This window comes from Lemur catta, chromosome X (genome assembly GCF_020740605.2).
Source record: "Lemur catta isolate mLemCat1 chromosome X, mLemCat1.pri, whole genome shotgun sequence".
NCBI lineage: Eukaryota > Metazoa > Chordata > Mammalia > Primates > Lemuridae > Lemur > Lemur catta.
Window position 1 is genome coordinate 6,263,586 of NC_059155.1, and position 19,757 is coordinate 6,283,342.

The 19,757-nt window shown below is 55.9% G+C and overlaps 1 protein-coding gene across 6 annotated transcripts; it reads right to left on the reverse strand.

The window, feature by feature from the left end:
- Nucleotides 1-3,040: 3,040 nt before the first annotated feature.
- Nucleotides 3,041-14,190, reverse strand: CCNQ (cyclin Q). 6 transcript variants are annotated; one of them, XR_006731646.1, is made up of 6 exons: nt 14,066-14,186; nt 11,642-11,825; nt 9,937-10,069; nt 7,504-7,731; nt 4,557-4,760; nt 3,041-3,503 (listed from the first exon to the last, which is right to left on the reverse strand). XR_006731646.1 is itself a non-coding variant. In XM_045538170.1 (5 exons), the coding sequence occupies exons 1-5, from the start codon at nt 14,178-14,180 to the stop codon at nt 3,474-3,476; spliced, it is 690 nt and encodes a 229-aa protein (XP_045394126.1). In that variant the 5' UTR covers nt 14,181-14,190; the 3' UTR covers nt 3,041-3,473. The 6 variants fall into 6 exon arrangements, 2 of the variants coding, with proteins under 2 accessions (XP_045394126.1, XP_045394124.1); XR_006731648.1 differs by having other exon boundaries at nt 4,550-4,760; XR_006731647.1 differs by having other exon boundaries at nt 3,477-3,563; nt 4,550-4,760.
- Between the last annotated feature and the right edge of the window lie 5,567 nt (nt 14,191-19,757).

Sequence of the window (19,757 nt, forward strand, 5' to 3'; positions counted from 1 at the left end):
AGTTTTGTAAATATTTTCTCCCATTCTGTACCTTGTCTCTTTACTCTGTTAATAGTTTTCTTTGCTCTATGGAAGCTTTTTAGTGTGATGTAGTGCCATTTGTCTATTTTTGCTTTTGTTGACTGTGCTTTTGAGATCTTATGTAAGAAATCCTTGCCTAACCCAATGTCGTGAAGCCTTTCCCCTATATTTTCTTCTAGTAGTTTCCTAGTTTCGGGCTTTACGTTTAAGTCTTTTATCCATTTCAAGTTGATTTTTCTATATGCTGAGAGACAGTGGTCTAGTTTCATTCTTTTGCATGTGGATATCCAGTTTTTCCAACATCATTTATTGAAGAGACTGTCTTTTACCCAATGTGTGTTCTTGGCACCTTTGTCAAAAATCAGTTGGCTGTAGATTCATGAATTTATTTCTGAGTTCTCTATTCTGTTCCACTTGTCTGTTTTTATGCCAGTACCATGCTGTTTTGGTTACTATAGCTTTGTAGTATATTTTGAAGTCACGTAGTATAATACCTCCAGCTGTTCTTTTTTTTTTTTTTTTGGAGAAAGGGTCTCACTCTGTCACCCCAGCTAGAGTGCAGTGGTGTCAGCATAGCTCACTGGGCTCAAGTGATCCTCCTGCCTCAGTCTCCCAACTAGCTGGGACTACAGGCTTGAGTGACCAAACCCAGCTAATTTTTGTATTTTCTGTAGAGACAGGGTCTTACTCTTGCCCAGGCTGGCCTCGAACTCCTAACCTCAAGTGACACAAAGTGGGAAACTGAGTCTCAGAGAAAGGAATTTGCTTGATGTCCAGTCCTCATGAAGGGAAACATCAAGCTCTCCAGGGCTGTGCGCTCCTGGTCCTGTGCCCACCTGAGTCCCCGGGGAGCTTTTCTGGACCATCCCCCCCATCTTGCTGATATTCCTTGGGAGAGGGACTGGGGAGGGGGAGGGGGACAGACTGGAACAGACACCACGGAGAGAGCTCTCTGGAGGGTTCTAACACACCCCACCATCTGGCCCTTCCCATTCCAGGGCAGAAGGTTATGCTGAGAGCCTAGAAAATGACTTTTTTTGCCCTAACGAACTCACATCGAGTGTGTGTGCACAGGCTGCTTCGATGGAGGCTGAAGCCTGGGGGATCTAACAGAATTGGGGAGCAGTGGGAGATAAGGCAGAGAATCCCAAAGTGAAACACCCTGTCTCTGAGTTCCATTCAAGTCAACAGTAAGCACTGGCCAAGGGCAGAGCATGGTCAATGCCAAAGAGCAGGACAGGTATGGCACTTTGAAACAGCAGAAGTCAGGAAGGGCAGGCTAGAGCCGCTGCTGCCCTCCGAGGCCACCGGGCCCCTCGCCCTCCACCTCCATGCTCAGGGCCTCTGACTCCGGCCCTGGGTCGGGGCCGCCACCCCATCCTCAAAGGGCTCCAGTTCAGCTGAGTGGATGGATGTGGGAATGACACAGGGGAAAAGGGAACTCTGGGGCCCAGAGGAGGCACCACCGGCGCGGGCCAGGACAAGCTGGAATCCAAGCCCAAAGCCTAAGCAGGAACAGCTAAGAGACACACGAAGGTGGCAGGGCAGGGAGAGAGCAGGCACAGAGACGAGGATGGCACTTGGGAGGCCGCCGTGCGTGGCCCGCGACAAGGGTGGGCACGGGCAGAGGTGACGGGTTTTCAGCCGGGCTCCTCCTTTTCACCTTTCCTGGCTCATCTTCTGGCACAGCCCCTGTGCCGCCCACGGCAGGACAGCGTGGCACCTCCGAACTGATGGCAGGACGCAGGGCACAGAGGACTTCCGTCAGGCCCCAGTCACCCTCTCATGCGTGCCTCTCGGGGCTCCCTCAGCAGGAGACACGGTGACAAAGGAGAAATCCAGAAGGCTCACCTAAAGAGCCCGAGTGGTGAACTGCTAAGGGACGCTTTCGGTCACCCAGGAGTCCAGGATTGAACAGGGTCTTACGGGACATCCAGGCTCGTCAACACCCCTTCGGTAGAAGATGGAATCCCACGCCCAGTCATCTACCAGTTCTCCGAGACCTGAACTCCTTCGGGAGAGGCCGGCAGCAGGAGGGTGCTCGGCTGGACATGTGCAACACAGAACGACAAATGAGTCTGTCAACCAAACGCTCCCCAGGCCAGGGCGATGCCGACAGGGCACGGAGGCCTGCCCGGTGCCACCCTCTGCCCCCTTGGCCACCTTTTTCTGCTTAGCACTTTTCACGCCCATGCTGCAGGTCTTCCTCACTGTTTCTTGTCTTCCTCTCCCCGTAAGGAAGGCAGGAGCGCCGTCTGCTTAGGCCAGGACTCGGCACAGAGGAGCTGCTGAGTAAATGTCGCCCTATGACAGCTAAAACAGGAGTCCACGTTAAGGAGAAACCCGCAGGAGGGGGCTATGAAATGGAGGCCAGGCCAGCCAGGGCAGTCTACCCACCAGGGAGGGCTGTGACATTTGCTCAATTCCTCACCCTGAGGACAGATAGCATAGTCACTTTGAAAAGTCAAGCAAGCCCTGTCCTGTCACCAGTGTGTGATCGCAGCCTCTGCCCCCAAGCAGGGCTGACGAGTGAGGAATGCCCCACACCTGTGGGCTGCAGAGCCCACTCTCCTGTGGAGCCTCCCCCTGAATGTGGGGAACAAGCCAGGCCCCACGCCACCATGTGCTGAACACACGTTGAGCCTGATGGGGCAACTGAGGAATGCACCCCACACTGGTCTGTTTCATACCCCCAAGTCCCTTCTGAAGAGGTGACTTTTGAGTGGGCAGACAGAGGGGTGCCGGGGCTCTGAGTTTCTCTAGACTCCCCATCTAGATGGCTGTCTTGACATTTAAAACCCTGTCTTATTACTTTCAGTTACATTTGACCAGGTCTGGCTTCTCTGAACACAGGTGATCCTCCCTGACCCCAGGCTTGCCACCTAATGGCGGCACTGTTTCCAAAATTTCTGCTCACCTGCCACCAGACCCCAAAAGCCAGGACGGGTGAGGAGCGCGAGAGGCCCGGAGAGCATTCCAAGGGCAGCACGAGCTACAGAACACGTACAGGGCTCTCTGCTGATTCGCATCATCTTTTATTACACAAAATAAAATCCCATCTATGTTGCACATCCCACTTTCTATAAATCTGGCTTTAAAAAATCCCTAGGGATACAGTCCCATCTGTTCTTTGACTTTCCTTGCAATGATGTCATGCCTCACTTGCAGTCGGAGTCCTCTCAAAGGACAAAAGCAGACATGGCCGCCTCGGGTCAGCTGCACACAGTGCGCTCCCGGCCTGCCTGCTGGAGGTGCGGCTCCCATCGTCGTCTGGACCGCGGCTGCTGGGGACAAAGCGGCAGCATGTCATCGCCTTCACCAGCCCATCTCCAGCAGCACAACAGTCCTCCCAGCTGGTCCTCTGGGGACCAGCTGTCACAGCGACGTGGTGGCACCATCCCCAGGCAGCCGACCATCCTGGGCTTCTCTTTGGGCAGGCCTGGGCCGGGGCCTTAGGGGAGCTCTGTGTCCATGGTATAAATCTGAATGAGATCAGACACAATATTATCAATGATTGGCTTGGTAAGGTCGTCACTAAACACCTAGAAAGGAGAAGGAAAACAGGTTCCAATTAGACTCCCTTTGTGTTAAACAAGGCACTGGTCACTAAGTGTAGAATCACATTTCATGGGCAGGGGAAGGGACACGGGGACTTGGTTATCCAGGATGGTGGCAGCTTTCCTGCCAAGCCAGTTCAGTTCCAGCCTGTTGAGGCCAAAGACTTTACAAAGCAGAGAACATTCTAGATGGAAGAGGCCTTGGTGATCATCTGACCCAGACAGGAAAGGGGACTTTTCCAAGGTCACACAGGGACTTGTTGACAGAGCTGGGCCCAAAGCACTGCCTCCTGCCTCTTGAGTGGGGCTTTCTCAGGTCCAGGGTCTCTGGGGATTTTGGCGAGAGAAGGTGGGAGTCCCACTTCTAGAAATAGGCAGGCTAAGTAACTTGGACCCCAAACCCACCCTAGCCCAGCCCCAAGGCGCACGTGGACCTGGTCTATAGCCTAGACCAGTCATCTAGACCACAGCGTGCAGGAGCGCTCACAGACTGTGAGGTAAGTCCTCAGGGGCCCAAACCAAGGGCGTGTGCAGCATAGGGCCAACCCACAGGCCCGGGGGTCCGACCTGCTCCTGGAGGATAATCTCTAAGCCCCTGGAAAATCCTGCCTGATAGGCGTGTCTCGGCTTATAGCAGGGGCCTAGGACCCTGCCAGGTGGTCTACACCAATGACACGATTTGTGGGGGTGGCCTGAGCCACATGCTATCAGTGGGACCTCCGGGTGGCTGGCGCCTGTGTAGCCAGGTCAGCCCCGCGGGCGCTCCACGCCTACGTGACCCACCCCCAGTACAAAGCCTGGACACCACAGCCCAGGGGGAGCGTCCCTGGTTGGCAATACTCCACATGCGTTGGCACACATTGTGGCTCACACGTCACTGCCGGGGACAGTCAAGCACTGTCCATTCACCTCCCCGGGAGAGGACACCCGGAAGCTCTCGCCTGGCCTCTGCTGGACCCCGCCCTCCGCACCTTGTACCTTTGCTGCTTTTAACCTGTGTCCTTTCGTTGCAATAAACTGTAACTGTCAGTGTGACGAATTTTCTGACTTCTGAGTCCTCTCAGCACATCATTGAGCCTGAGGGGACTCTTGGGGACCTCCATGACAAGGGAAAGAAAGAGCAAAGCAACAAGCCCTTGGTCAGATGCTGCAGCTGCCCTGCGCCAGGAAGCTGATTGATGCCTGGGGAACCAAGGGAAACAAGGTCAAGGCCTTGGGCTGAGCCAAAGCAAGAACCAGACCTAAGTCTACCCCTTCTGAACCCACTAAACAAACCTAGGTCCCTTCCTAGCCTACAACCTCAGGTGGGAGATGGGGACCTGGAAACCCTCCAAGCCCTGACTCAGGAAGCATGGCCAGCGCACCCTGGGCTCTGGGTGAAAAACAAATGTGTCAGAAATACAGGCTTGCTCCCTGGGGCCCACTACCTGTGTACTCCTGGAGACCCCATGCTGAAAACAACCATGAAAAAGCATCCAGGGCCAAAAGGTGGAAGCGACCTGAGTGTCCACGGACAGAGGAGTGGATAAACAAAACTGTCTACGCAGACAACGGAACATGACTCAGCCTTCAAAAGGAGGGAATTCTGACACAGGCTACAGCACGGCTGACCCCTGAGGACGTCGTGCTCCGTGAAATGAGCCAGTCACAAAAGGACAAATACCACAAGATTGCACTTCTGTGCAGGGCCGTGTCTGAGAGGAGTCCAATCCCCAGAGACAGACAGGCGGGTGGTGGGTGCCAGGGGCTGGGGAGGGGCACAGGGAGTCGGTGTTCATGGGGACAGAGTTTGGGTTTGGGAAGATGAACAAGGTCTGCGGATGGACGCTGGGGATGGCTGCGCAGCACCGGGAATGTGCTGAGCACCACCTGGCTTAAGTGTGCACTTAAATATGGTAACATGGCACGCTTATGTGATGTGTATGTCAGCACAATTAAAAAGAAGAGTCCATGGCAGGGGACAATCCTGGGACACCTGGCAGAAGGGACACAGCCTCAAGTCCTAGGGGGAGACACTGTTGGCCTCTGGGGCCAAGAGGGCCTGGAGACTCAGTTCAGCTGGTTTGGGGACATCAACTTCTGCCTGTAGGACAAAGAGTAGCACTGGCTGGAAATAAGCTTAAGTTCTCCCTGTTTGCAGGAAGAAGGGCACGGGGGAACCCAGTGCAGCTCTGGGTGTGGAAATTCCCTCAACACTGCGTGGTAACCTGCAGCTCCTCTGATCCTGCTGCCACCCCCACTTGTCTCGCCAGTCGGGGTCAGTACCTCATGCCCCCAGAGGCTGGCACACAGCCTCGGCACGCGTGACGCGAGTGCAGGCAGGGTGCTCACAGCACGCTGCGCTCTCACGCCGAGTGCACGGCAGACTAATGACAATAGAGGCAGTTGCTGCAAGAAGAGGTGGCCGAGAGCATGCAAAGGGGATAGCGCATCAAAAGGCAGGCACAGCCTCGCCGTGAGCCACTCCTGCAGGCCTCTGGCCCCCACGCCTCACCAGCCCACGGGTGTGCCCGGGTTCTGGAAGCCCCCAAGCATCCCAAAGAGGTAAAGTCCGGTTTGGCAGGCTTTGAGACCTGTGTGAACACACATTCACAACTTCTTCCCAATTTGAGAATTACTGGGTGAGTCTGTGCTGCCCAGAAAGCAACGTCCTGACGGAGCTGCTTCCCGGCTGCGCGGGGCCAGCTAGGCTGGCGCTCCCCTTCAGATGGTGGAGCACGGGACGCAGAGGTGGCACTGGCACGCAAGTGAGGCTCAGGAGCAAGCGAAGGAAGACAGAGGAGAAGGGAGAGGTGGAGGAGCAGGCACAATGGGAAATGACCAACGACACTGCAGATCCAGGCAGCTGAGGGGCCGGGACCGCCCCACCCACCAGATGTCCTCAGAGAGTGTCTACCACCACCAGATTCCAACCGTGCAGGGACACTGCAGCCACGTTACCTGAAAGTCCCTGAGAAGCCCAAGCATGGAACAATACTGTCTGTCCACACAAATGCTCTTTCACCCCGACGCTATGTGGTAGGGCCTACATCTGGCCTGAGACCAGGACTACGGATGCGCGTATTCGAGGCCACACGAGCACCTACTATGTGCCACGTCTAGGCACAGGAGATACGGCTGTACATAGCACAGACAAGATCCCTGGCCTTGGGTGCTTACAGTCGGGTGGGGTGCAGGATTAGACAGACAATAAACAAGGGAAACCAGCAAAAGCTGTAGTCGTCCACAGAGGGCAAGCAGGCCAGGGAAGAGAGTACCAGAAAAGGACAGCCTCTGTGCACAGCGGCGCCCACCACCCACACAGCTCTCCCTGCGGACAGAGTCCTACAAACCGCACTTTGGTTTCAGTAGCTCTAAGTGAGGCAAGAACTCACCGGTCACCTATCTCATCTCCCCATCTACCTGCCATGCCCCGCCTAGCTACTATCTATCCACCTAGCAACACTATCGGCTCTCCACCTTATCTGCCAGCGTCCACCCAGCTATCTGCCACCTGCCTGTTTAGCCATCCACCCATGTAGTTCTGCCATCCGCCCGCCCACCCGCCCCCCAGCCTTGTCACGTATCACCCTCGCCAAGTTCCCACTCAATCTAGTGCAAGCGCCTGACGCTCCTGGCTTAACTCAGCGGTTCTCAACCGGGCAAGGCCCTGCCCCAGGACTTCTGGCAATGTGTGGGTGGAGGCGGGGCTGCTGCTCGACATCCGACAGCCCCCACCGCAAGCAGGGATCTGACTCCCAGTGGCAGCTGTGCTGAGGGGTGCGTCCTGCCACAGACTCTCCTAACAGGGCATTTTCAAGCTTCAAGATTCCCAAGTAGCCCATACTTTTCTTGACAGATAATTAAGAAAAAGAAACTGGTCCCCAGGTGCAGGGACCTATGAAAGGAAAGGGGCACAGTCCAGGGCACCAAGCAGTCACCTCACCTGCCACCATGGCTTCTCGGCCTCGGCCTCAGCAGGCACCTCGACTCCATAGACCTGCAGGGCCAGGAAGAGCACTGCCACGGCTATGTGCTGAGCCCGGAAGTGGAGGCACAGCCCCCCGTGGTAGCTGTCCCGCAGCAGGGCCCAGGCAGTGACGGCAATGGGGGTCCGTTGCCAGCTGTAACGGTTCAGCCAGTTCTTGAGGGAAAGCAGGTAGTGGAGCAGGTACTGCAAAGACATGCACGTCAGCCAGCCTGCCTTCGTGCTCACTGCCACTCTGCCGTCCCTCCACCCGCCAGCCGCTATCTCCACGCTGTCACAATCATGTCACCACCCTTTCAAACCCTCCAATGGCTTCCAGGTCACTTAGGAAACTGTCCCAATGCGTTCTGCTGGCCCTGTCTCCCAAGGCCCTTGCCCCCTGCTGTGGCCATGTGGGAACACGCCGGCACACACCCCCCCCCCAGCCTGTGCACTCACTGAGACCTCTGCGTGACGCGCCTGCCCACTCCCAGCCTCGGGCCCAGCTCCAGGGAAACCCTCTCCAGCACAGGGCCCTGTCCGGCCACTGTGGGAAACCACGCAGGGCCTGGTGCTCCAGAGAGCAGCGCCTTCATCTGCAGAGCCCCGTGTGCCCAGCCTGCTGCCAAGGGGACCTGCTTTCAGGAGGACTAGAAACTGGTCACTGCATTTTCCCAGTTAGTGCCAAGAGCCTAGAGTAGTGCCATCTGTCTTAACGACCCTCCAGCCCAGCTGTCAGCTCCTGCTCTCAGAACACAGACGCGGCCGGGCGCGGTGGCTCACGCCTGTAATCCTAGCCCTCTGGGAGGCCGAGGCGGGTGGATCGCTCGAGGTCAGGAGTTCAAGACCAGCCTGAGCGAGACCCCGTCTCTACTAAAAATAGAAATAAATTATCTGGCCAACTAAAAAATATATATAGAAAAAATTAGCCAGGCATGGTGGCGCATGCTTGTAATCCCAGCTACTCGGGAGGCTGAGGCAGTAGGATCGCTTAAAGCCCAGGAGTTTGAGGTTGCTGTGAGCTAGGCTGATGCCACGGCACTCACTCTAGCCTGGGCAACAAAGTGAGACTCTGTCTCAAAAAAAAAAAAAAAAAAAGAACACAGACGCTCTGCCCAAACCTCATGTGATACAGAAAGACACTGGTGTGCTCCCTGGACAGTCTTGAACACCCATGTGCGCATGTGGCCCTAGCACGCCAGGGAGGAAGGATCCGTCCCTTACTCTCTATCCCATCCTGAGACCCTAGCCCTGACTAGAGAAGGGGGAGGGCCGGCAGGCTCCTAGCAACGCCAAGCCGTAATTCCCGATCCCAGCACAAATCGCACATCCTCCAACGCCCAAGCACGGCTCCTTCCTGAGCCTCGTCACCTTGACTATTCTAGTCGTCTCTGCACTCAGTCCAGTTCCCGCCTTCCCCTGGGATGCTGCCCGCACGTTATGCCGACTAAAAACCTACTGGGTAGAGATCTGAGACCAGAGGTTCCCAGGGATTAGGAAGGAAGTGTGGAAGGGTGAAGGTAAGAGTATAAAAGGGCAACACGAAGGAGCCTTGTGTGACGGAGCTGTTTTGTACCTTGACTGTGATGGAGGATATGTGAACGCAGACACGTGAGAAAACTGTACGGAACTAGACAAGCACAGCATGCAGGTAAAGCCGGGGGACCCAGCAGACTGTCAGCAGCCACACCCGGGCTGTGGTACTGCACGACACTTATGCAAAGTGTTCCCACTGGGAGACTGGGCAAAGGGTAATGGGATGGTTTTGTGTTATTCATTACAACTGCATGACAATCTCCAATGACCTCAATAAAAATTGACATTAAAAAGAACAGAGATCCTAGCCCAGAGCCCCAAACCACACCACCTCCATCTCCCCCTGCAGGCCATCCTTCTCTACTGCCCACATGTGGAGCTGGGCTGGCCAGAGTAGCACAGCCAAGTGCTCCTGAGAGCTGGACTCTTCTCTCTTGCTGCCGTTTGAAATGGTTCTTCCATTGAAACTTACATGTTCCTAGAAGTTAAAAGTGTGCTACTTAACTTGAGCGCCTCGGCTTTCCTCGTAGCTCTCTAAGCACAACTGAGTTGGATGCAGGCTCTGAGGCGTAACAGCAACTCACAGGGACAGGGACTCTGGCAGATCACAAAACCAGCCCTACTTCCTTGAGGCTCAGCGAGCATGCGCTCTACACGAGCCACAGGATGGACAGCAGTTCCAGAGGGCTGCGCAGGCCCCAGCCTGCAGCCACAGATGCATGGGCAGAAAGGCAGAAGCTGAAATGAGAACGCTTGCAAGAACCCATGGAGTCGGGCCGGCGAGGCCGCCTTGCTCTGCTTATCTGCTGTGCTCTCGAGCATGGGGTGGGAGACCTCTCAGGATGAAAACAAAGAGCATGCTTCCCCAGCACGTACCTTGTGGGGATGCTGGAAGGAGACCTGGAAGCGCAGAACTCTCAGCATGAGCAGCTCACACTGCACAATGCTATCTCGGAGCTCCCAGAAGCGGGCGTCCAGTTCCAAGGGCTCGCTGCCTGGGTTAAAGTACCTGTGTAGACAAATGACAATGCTTACGATGACCGGAGCAGTTTCCCCTGAGAAACAGGATGGCTTGAATTGGTCAAGCCCTTAAGTCACATGATGTCCAGAACCACACTCCAGTGTCCTTCTGCGGTAGATGAACAGAGGGTCATTGTAATTACATTTTTATAAGATAATCCTTCATCTACGTGTCTAATGTACAGAATGAAAACAGTGGTGAACAGAGAAGCTGGCTCCTAGTTTGAGCCCGATGGGCCACCCTCTATCATTCAGCACGATGTCAAGTGCAAGGACTGGCTCTTTGCAACAGCTCCAGAGGAAGCTGAAGCTTCAGCACACCCAGCCAGTTGTGCCTCCTGTCCCGGTCAGCCTGATGCTAGGGACCCTTCGTCACCTCGGGGCAATGCCCAGGGCTCTCACTCTGGACCCAGGAAATGCATTTAATCAAATCATGGGTATGATGTACTCTGAAAAGCGAACGTTTTCCAGTTTTATACTCCCAGACCATCTTTCCTTCCTCCCAGATCTTTCTAAGCACAATCCTACTTACATTGTTTATACCCACGATGCTCCCACCTATGCCAGACCCCCAAGATGCAGGTGAACGGGATTCATACTCAAACAATCAAAACACTCTGCCAATGATTCATCCTTCCCAGCTGCTCACTCATTTTCCAATCTCTCCACAGAACCCCCTTGTCCCCCGCACCCCTAATGAGAGCTCCGCACCATGTCCCCTTCCATTGCTCCCCTGCTGAGGACCAGGTAATTATGGGTGGACTCCACCCGCCCACCCTTGGTCCTCCTGTCTTTGTCTTAGCCTCTCAGGTACCCTGTGAACCTGCTGTTAGGAGGCAGGGAGTGCTTTTTTCCATTACCTGTTTATTTAAAAAGAAGCAGAACAAAATAGTTTTCTTTCCTAATGATCAGACTTCCTAGAAAGGCCCGTGATGCCCAGCTAGTCAGTAACTTTGCACAAGTCACGTGGCTTTCTCCTGGGGCCCCAGGGCCTTGGCAAAGCCTGCCGACTGGCTGGGCACCTGCATCCTTCCCTAGCAGTCAACTGCTCAGGCCCAGCTGTGCTGCCCATGTGCCCACAGCAAGGCAAGAAAGGATCCTGAGCAACTGGGACTTGGTTTCTCACACCGGCTAAGTAAGAGGACCACCCAGCTGGGTCCACACCCTCCCCGTGTGGGGCACTCAGGCTTGCAGGCCCACACAGCCCAACTGGGAGGAGGTTTCCTCTTGTGCGTACCCGTCTGCCTCCAGCCGTCCCTGTCGACGGCTCCAGCCCAGCCTTCACTGACATGCCCGCTGAGCTCGCTCTGCTCAAGCCTCTCAGGCTCCCTGTAATCCGGCCCAGGCTTCTCTCCCACAGACGCCCCAGGCTCCTGATACCAGGCTCCTTCCCAGTTGGCTGGTAGCATTTCTGGGCCTGGTTTGAGGCCATCCAGCTGTTTCCTTCCAAGCTTGACTGCTGACCCCTGGAGAGCAGGGCCCAGTGGGAGCCTTCTCTGCCCTCCCCTTTGGGGTAGACACCAGGAAGCCCTCCTGAATGCCTTGGCCTGAAAGCCATTACCTGTTGGACACATTGATGATGTCACGGGTACGCAGGTGCTGCTCCTCCACTTTGCCAGCCAAGTAAATGGAAGACATGGCGACCAGGTAAGGGTCATAGGCGTCCAGGTTGGTCTCACAGAAGAACTTATGGTAAATGGTGCAGGCAGTGGCAATGGGAATGGAACGCATCCCCAGCTTGACACCTGCAGAGAGAAAGCAGGCAGGAGGGTACTTCAATCCAGCGCTCACCCGCTGTTCAAGTGAGGACAGCCGCTGGAACAGACCCCTGCTCAGGCAAGACTAAGAACTTTCCTCAAAGCTGGCAGTTGATGCTGGGTCTTTCACCGGGTCCCCAGGCTTCTCAGACTCTGATGGGCAACCGAAGCCTCTGGGGATGGTGTTCCAATGCAGAGTCCCCTTCAGTGGGTCTGGGGTTCTGAGATTCTGTGCTTCTGACAAGCCCCCAGGTCGTGCCGAGGCCAGCGATCTACAGATCGTACGCTGAGAAATAAGGATTCTGACTACCACTCAGTTAGCAACTGGCATATCAGCTCCTGCACAAAATCCTGGAAAGGACCATACACTGTTGTGCGTCTGTTTTCACCTTAGCAAGGATTTAACTGGAGGTCGCCCGCCCTGCAGCTCGCCTAACAGAAATCCCAAGACAGCAGAAGGGAAAAGGCCTCTGAGCCATCAAACGGATGCCACCAGTCCTGAAGTCACAGACGATACTCAGCACTGGTGTCCTGGTCCACAGGTTAGAAAAGGCAAGCAAAGCAAGCAGGGTGACTTCCAACACCACAGGCAGAGCAGAGAAAAAGCAACATTTATTGCCACGGCCAGGCACCAAGGAAGGAGACCAACACAATGCAGGAGGACAGAGCAGAAGGGAGTGGATTTATTTAGGGGTTAAAGCCTGCGCCCCATCCCACCCCTGCACAGCTCCTAAGGAAATCACTGCACTGGGTTACAGAACCCAAGAAAATTCACAATGACTAGGGTTAACAAGAGAAGGTTAAGTTCATCCCACAGACTGACAGAGGAAGGTGGAGAGCAGCCAACAATCAGCCATCAAGACATGTTTAACATCCTGAATTAGTTCCCTATAGCTACTGTAACAAATCGCCACAAATCCAGGGGCTTAAAACGACACATGTTTATACACTTACAATCCTGGAGGTCTGAAGTCCCGAAAGAGCCTTAAGGCTAAGATCAAGGTGCTGACAGGGCTGGTGCCTTCTGGAGGCTCCAGGGAAAATCGTTTCCTTGCCTTTTCTAGCTTCTAGAGGCTGCCTATGTTCCTTGGCCCATGGACCCTTCCTGGGTCTTCAGAGCTAGTGATAACCTAGGATAATCTCCCCACTTCAAGGTCCCTAATCACACCTGCAAAGTCCCTTTTGTTATGTAAAATGACATTCACAGGTTCCAGAGATTAGGACAGGGATATCTTTGGGGGACTGGTATTTAGCCTCCTACAAAGGGCAAAGGTATGTGCAATATATTTATAGAGAAGTCCAACGGAAGTGATGCCTAAAGAGCTTTTTGCATTTCAAGATCTAAACTTCATTAACGTAGACAATTCCTACATGGGACCCCTCATTCTAGGACGCACCAGATAAGGTGGTGCTGCTGACTCTGAACAGATGGATGGTGGCAGCTGAGGGGACACTGCCATCCTTCCTTAATACACTTCACAACTCTTCTTGTAAATCAAAGTAAATTTATAAATCACTGGGATTAAGGGTCCCCCCCCCCGACTTGAAAGCACACTTGCCCAACATCGCCTGCAACAGTGCATACAAAGTAGCAAAGGTTGGAAATGACTGCCAGCTAAAGGAGATACTACTGACGGGGGGGGGGGGGGGGGGGTCCCTACGGGAATCGTGGCTTCCTTACGTCGCCTTGGACACAGAGCACCCAACGCCACAGCAGATGCCCCGGCAAGGTTCAGGACCCCAGCTGCACCCTGGGGCTCCGTGTAACAGGAATTCCCCTACAGCGTACTCCAAAGGGCTCGGTGAGACCAGTTGCCATACAGTCTCCCAGTACAGAGACAGGTGTGGCAGACAGCGTGGCAGACTCCACAGAGCTGCGAGCGCCCTGGCTTGGCCCCCACCGAGCTGGAGGCCTGTCCCTGACCACGTTCTCTCTTTGGGCCCGCACACCCATCTGTGCAACTGGGACACCAGCGTCTACCTGCGGCCCACTGCCTAGTGAACCGGGCGCGGCGGGAAGGCAGAAGCCTACAGCCCAGAGCCTCCCAGCCTCCGCCAAGGCGGGTCGCTCCCGGAAGGCCTGGCCTCTTCCCTCTGCCCCGCCGCGCCTGCCCCGCCAAGCGGCCCCCAGCGCCGCCGACCCCGGCCCGCTGGCTGGAGCCGTGATCTTGCAGCTCCGCGGCCCCCGGCCTCCCCATGGGACCCGCCCTGTCCCCGACCGCGGTTACCTGCCTCCATGATGAACCTGGTCACACGGAAATGTACCCTCGCGTCGGTTGCCAGCCGCCCCTCGGGCCCCCGCGCCGCAGCCCCTTCGCCGCTCTCCGGCCTAAAGGCCTCCATGAGGCCCCGCCCCGCGACCCCCACCACCCCCCACAGAAAGGAGAAGCACCCCCGCCGAGGCCGCCTCCGGTGGCGGGGGGGGGTCTTCCCGGCGGGCGCGGCCGCCGCGCCCGGGCCCGCCCTGCAGGCCCCGCCCGGGCCCGGCCAGCCCGCCCCCGGGCCGGGCAAGCAGCTGCGCGACACAAGCTGACAGGCCCAGCGCGCGCAAGCGCAGACGCAGGCGCAGAGGCGACACCGCCCTATGGCCAGGCTGCGCCCGCCGGCCTCTGGACACCAGCGGTCCAGCGCCTGGGACGCTGATTCTCCGCCCACGGATGCCTCAAGCCCCGCCCCAGGGAGCTGCGAGCTCTGTCCCCAGAAGGAACCGGTGGAGCCTGGAGCCCGAGGGTATCTCCAGTCACCTGAGTCGCAAGTCCCCACAGCCCGAGGCTTAGGACGGGGAGAGCTGGCAGCGTTTGCCGGAGCCCTGAGTGAGGGGCGCTTGCGGGAGTTCTCGCTGAGATGTCAGTGTCCCAGTAGGCAAGCCACCACTAACAGGGGAAGGTGTCAATGTCTGTAAAACCCCAATGCAGTCGAGACCCGAAGGAAATGCAGTGCTGTGCATAAAATGTGAAGAGGCCTTTTCTAATGGGGGCGTTAAGGGTGTTTGCGCCTGATTTTCCAGCCTCCCTGGATTGGTTAGGGATGTGGTTTCTGCTCACCTTTCCAGCCTGGCACACAGTAGAAGCTTAATAAATGTTTGCTGAATGAATGTTGAATATTGAACTCACATATTTACCATCCCATATTTCATATGTGTCTTCCACAAGCAGGAAATTGTGCATCAGGCGTTAGGGACATAGAGCGCCAAAGGGACTCTCAAGCTAATGACAGCCACTCTGGTCATTCAGATACATTCAGATAATTCCTATGATTTGAAGCAGCTGGGAGCATTGAGAGGAAAAAGCCACTGCTCCCTAAGGCCTTCTGCCAGGTGACTTGGTCTGGTGATGATGCAGAAGTCTCCACCTCCTATCCCCTGTCCAGCCTCAGTCTCCCTACTCAGCGCCCACTGTCTCCGCCGAGCTCCCCAGGTCCTCTCCTCACCCCTGCTAGGCTAGTTTCTCAGGGCTGCTATAACAAATGGCCATGAATTGGATGGCTGAACACAGCAGAAATATGTCCTCTCACAATTCTGGAGGGCAGACATCTGAAATCCAGGTATCACCAGGACTTTGCTCCCTCGGGAGGCTCTAGTGGAGGATTGATTCTTCCTTGCTCTTCCAGCTTCTGCAGCCCGAGCTGTTCCTGGGCCTGTGGCCACATCACTCCAGTCCCAGCTCCGTCTCCACATGGCCTCCTCCGCTGTGTGTCTCCCTCTGGCTCCTCTTCTGTCTCTCAGGACTCCTGTCACTGGGTCAGGGCCCACTGGCTAATCCAGGGTGAACTCACCTTGACATCCTTCCCCGCATCACATCTGCAAAGACCCTTTTGCCAAATAAGGTCCCACTGGCAGGCTCTGCGGGGTGAGACATGGAAACATCTTTCAGGGAGCTGCCACTCAGCCCATGACACTAGCTGCCAGAGTGAGCTTCCTAAAAGTTGAGGCTGAATGAGCCCTGCCCTGCCTCACACCCTCCAGGGCCTCTTCACCTTTAGGAGAAAGCCGGAGGCCTCAGCCTGACATGCCAGTCCTTGTGGAGGCACCCTGTCGACTGAGCACTCTGCCACTCGTGGCAGGGGCCTTGGGAAGTTCCCCGAATGGTTATGATTTCCCAGCTCAGTGTCTTTGCACATATGCCGCCCAGTGAAGGGATTCCTGTTGCACATACGTCTGCCAACTCGCCCTTGCCTGTGCATGCATAGGTGTGCATGTCTGCATGCACGTGTGTGTGGAGGGGCTCAGGGCCCTCAGTCCCCTGTGCTACTGATGCCTGCCATGCCTTGAGTGCTCTGTTGCCACTGCCTCTCCCCAGGCTGTGAGTAGCTCCACCTCTCCCAGGCCCAAGGCTAAAACCTGGACAGCACCCAGAGTGCCCATCTCCCCTCAGCCCCGTTGGCCAAGGCCAGGCCCCCTACTCCACCAGGCAATGCCCTAGGCCAGGCCAGTTGCAGCTCAATTTGGCAGGTTCAACTCCATGCTCCCTAAAGGGTCTTGGGGAATCAGGCTGCTACCCCTCAGCTTCCTGCTGGCCTCCCACACACATCTGTGCACATTACACATGCCCCGCATGCACGCACACTCGCTTTCATCGTGACTCACCCCACACACACATGCACACGTGTATGCACACACACACAAACCCTCTAAATCATACGATGTTTCCCTCTGGCCCCTAGCCTGGTGGCCTGCCCGTCCCTTGCACCCTCTGTGTTTGCCGGTTAAACAGCACAGCTTGAACTCCTCCTTCTCCCCTGGGCCTTTTGTGGTGTGAATGGGAGTCAAGGGAATGATTCAATGAGCACATTAATTTTTAAAGCCCTGGGTCACAGGCCAGTCTCCTGGCAGGCAGCCTCGGCGCAGTGGTTGATAAATGAATAATTCACTAGCCAACAATTGGAGCCAGAAAACATTTAGGTGGCACCTCACCCACTGACAAGCCTGTCACCATTGTCCCAAAGGTGGTATCCCCCTCATCCTCCTGGCCCCCTCGCCCCTGGCTCAGACCGCACACTCCTCGAGAGCTGAGGCCTGGGTCTCATGTCCAGGCCCACACAGGGAAGGTGCACAATGAAGGCAGGGACAATGGCAACCTGAAGAGCAATTGTGTAATGTTTGCCAGCATATCCTCATCTAATCCTTCCCACGGGCCCTGCACCAATGACGTCACAGCCTCCCCTCACAATAGCACTATTATCGAAGGAGAGAGTGACTCATTGCAAAGACGGGGCTCTCAAGCTGAAGCTCAAAGGACAAGGCAGAGAAAGAGGAGAGGCCTTGCACAGGCAGGGCTGCGTGAAAGTCCAGGTGGTCTTTGGGAAGCACCTGTCCGCCCCAGCCTCCTTCCTGGCAGCCTTTCCCCGGAGCCATCACTTGAAGAGCAACCTGATAGCAGGCCAGTCCCACCACTCGTCCTTGGAAACTTCTCGATACCCGAGAACCTTGCTCCATGGTCACCCCTTCTTCCCCAGCCCTCCCTCTCCCCGTCTCGGCTGGCACCTTCTGGGCCAGCATGGGAATCTGCCGGAGCCTTTTCCCTCTCACCGGGGGCAACCCCAGTAGCCTGCCTCTCTCTTCCCTTCCCCACTGCCCTCTGCTCACCTGCTGTCATCTCTGAAGCCACTTGTGGCCCCCTGTGTCCCTGCCTGCTGCTGCATGAGACTGCCTGCCCACTCTGACTGCTGACAGCTGTGAAGACTTCCCCTCTCCATCCCCTTCTGCCCCACAGCCGGGTGAGTCCATGCAACAGCCCGGGTGCTGGCTCCCTTAGGCAGGAGGGGGGTTCAGACCACAAGGAGAACCTGTGCCCAGCCCGCCCCTAACTGGGAGAAGCCCCCAGTCCCCTTTCCATGCCCTCTGAAGCCATCTGTCGACCAGCCTGGGAGGCCTGCCCTGCTTCCCCAGAAAGCCTCACTATGTGAGTAATGGAACTTTTCATGTCCCTTTGAGAGGGTGGCACCGTCAGTCTCAACAGCCAAGCCACATCTCGGGTGGGGTCCATCCTGTGTTTTCAGAGTGGACACAGCCTGCTCCCTCCTGCCCCAACACTTTCCCCTCGTGGATTCCGTGCCCCTGCTCTCCCGACTCCCCTCCCACCCAGGCTGGGCCCCCGCAGAAGTTCGAGTCTCTCCTGTGCACTTAGTGGCTGCCAGGCTCACGCACAGGTGTGACCCCTAAACTGGCCAGTGCCTAGGCCAGGCCTTCACACCTGCGCCCAGACCTGTGGTCCCCATCTGCATGCCACTCATCCTGCCCGGGCCTGGTGCTGGGAACACAGCAGTGAAGGGGGGCGGATGGGGTCTCCCTACAACAGCCTCACCCCCTCCCCCAGCCCACATGAGCCACACAGGGCAACCTCTGTAAGAACCGCAGTGTGATCTGATCACATCCCTTCCCACGTGGTGCCCGCAGGAGCCGTACCAGCTGCTGGAACGCAGCTCTGTTTACCTGGTGGGTCAGGGTTTGGTTTGGGGAAAGAAGGTGGAAGTTTTCTTGCAAGTGGGGGTGCGGGGGGGATTATAACTTCCTGGTGACTCTACTGCCTGGGATTATTTTCTTTTTCAGAGATTCCAGCAACAACGGGCTCAACAGAATAACAGAGCAAGCTCTGAGCACAGGCGAGCCCGTGCGTGTGCCCGACTTGGATGTAAGGGAAGTGCTGACAGTTGGGGATCCTACAAGCCAGGGGGTGACTAGAGTCATGAGGATGTTCTGGAATTAGATCATGGTGATGGCTGCACAACTCTGTGAATATATTCAAAGCCATCGAATTGTGTTGTTTGAGTGGGTGAATTTTACGGTATGTGAATTATTAAATATATCTCAATAAAGCTGTTATTTTAAAAAAAAATTACCACACACAATTGTGCCATCAAGGACAAAATCTCCCTGTGGGTAGCAGGGGCTTTACAAGGAAGAGCTGGAGGACTGGCCGGGGGAGGAAGCTGGAGGGCGGACAAGGCCCTGTGTGAAGTGAACTCAAAGGACTGAGAAGCCAGGGGACATCCATCTGCAGGAGGACAGCTGCAGTGAGGGTGGCAATGCTGTGCCACAGAAAGGCCCAGGGACTTGTGACGGCAAGGAGACGGTGCAGGAGGAGACCAGAGCGTGCGGGTGCCCCGTTGGAGACTGGGAGCCCCGTGGCATGCGGGTGCTGGTGGAGCACTGTGCTCTGGGCTTCTGCACACTCAGACCCACCAGCCACAGCACTGAGTCTGTCTCACGGGTGGCCCCTGCATCCATCCTGTGACGACTTCCCTAGTTGCCAAGTGTAGGGTTCAGACGGATCCACTTAGCGGCCGCCGGGATTCCTGCTGCGGCTCCTCGGCTCACGGAGCGAAGTCTCCTGCAGTAGGAAGGGCCTTGTGGAAGCTATGGTTCCATAACCCCGTGGTGGCTCCACTCACAGTTATCGGTCCCACTGCGATCCTCCAGCTGGAGCGAAGCAGGAAATGATTTGCAGTTCCATTGTGATAAACAGAGAACTGCAGAAGTTTCAACCAACCTCAGAGAGCAAGGTGATGTCTTTACTGTCTTCCCCCTGGGACACTTCAGTTCTCTGGCTCCATGCCACAGTTTTGTCCCCAGGGGCCTTGATCTCGCTGTCCCTAGGGTATCACACAGATCCACTTTATCCATGACAACATGCTGACAGGATCCGGGGACCAGGAAATCACTGGTCTCCTAATCATCTCAGTAAGACACACAGTGCCAGAGGCTGGGACACCAGCTCCACAAGCTGGAGAGACAGAAGGTGGCGGTCAGGGGGGGAGGCCTGTGTAACTGAGACTCCAGGGGCTGCACTTGTTGGTAAAGACAAGGTCTAGGGCATGCACATGGGAGCAAATGGCTGAGGGAGGCCAGAGACAAGATGTCGGGGACAGAGGAAGGAGGATTACCTATATGCATTAGTTAGTAAATTGTCACACATTGATGTG

Coding starts and splice junctions, on each gene's coding strand:
- CCNQ (XM_045538168.1), bottom strand. CDS start 14,180: ATGGAGGCCTTTAGGCCGGAGAGCGGCGAAGGGGCTGCGGCGCGGGGG. Junction 10,070..11,641: donor ATCATCAATGTGTCCAACAG/GTAATGGCTTTC, acceptor TTGTCTACACAG/GTACTTTAACCCAGGCAGCG. Junction 3,564..7,503: donor CCGAGAAGCCATGGTGGCAG/GTGAGGTGACTG, acceptor TCTCCTTTCTAG/GTGTTTAGTGACGACCTTAC.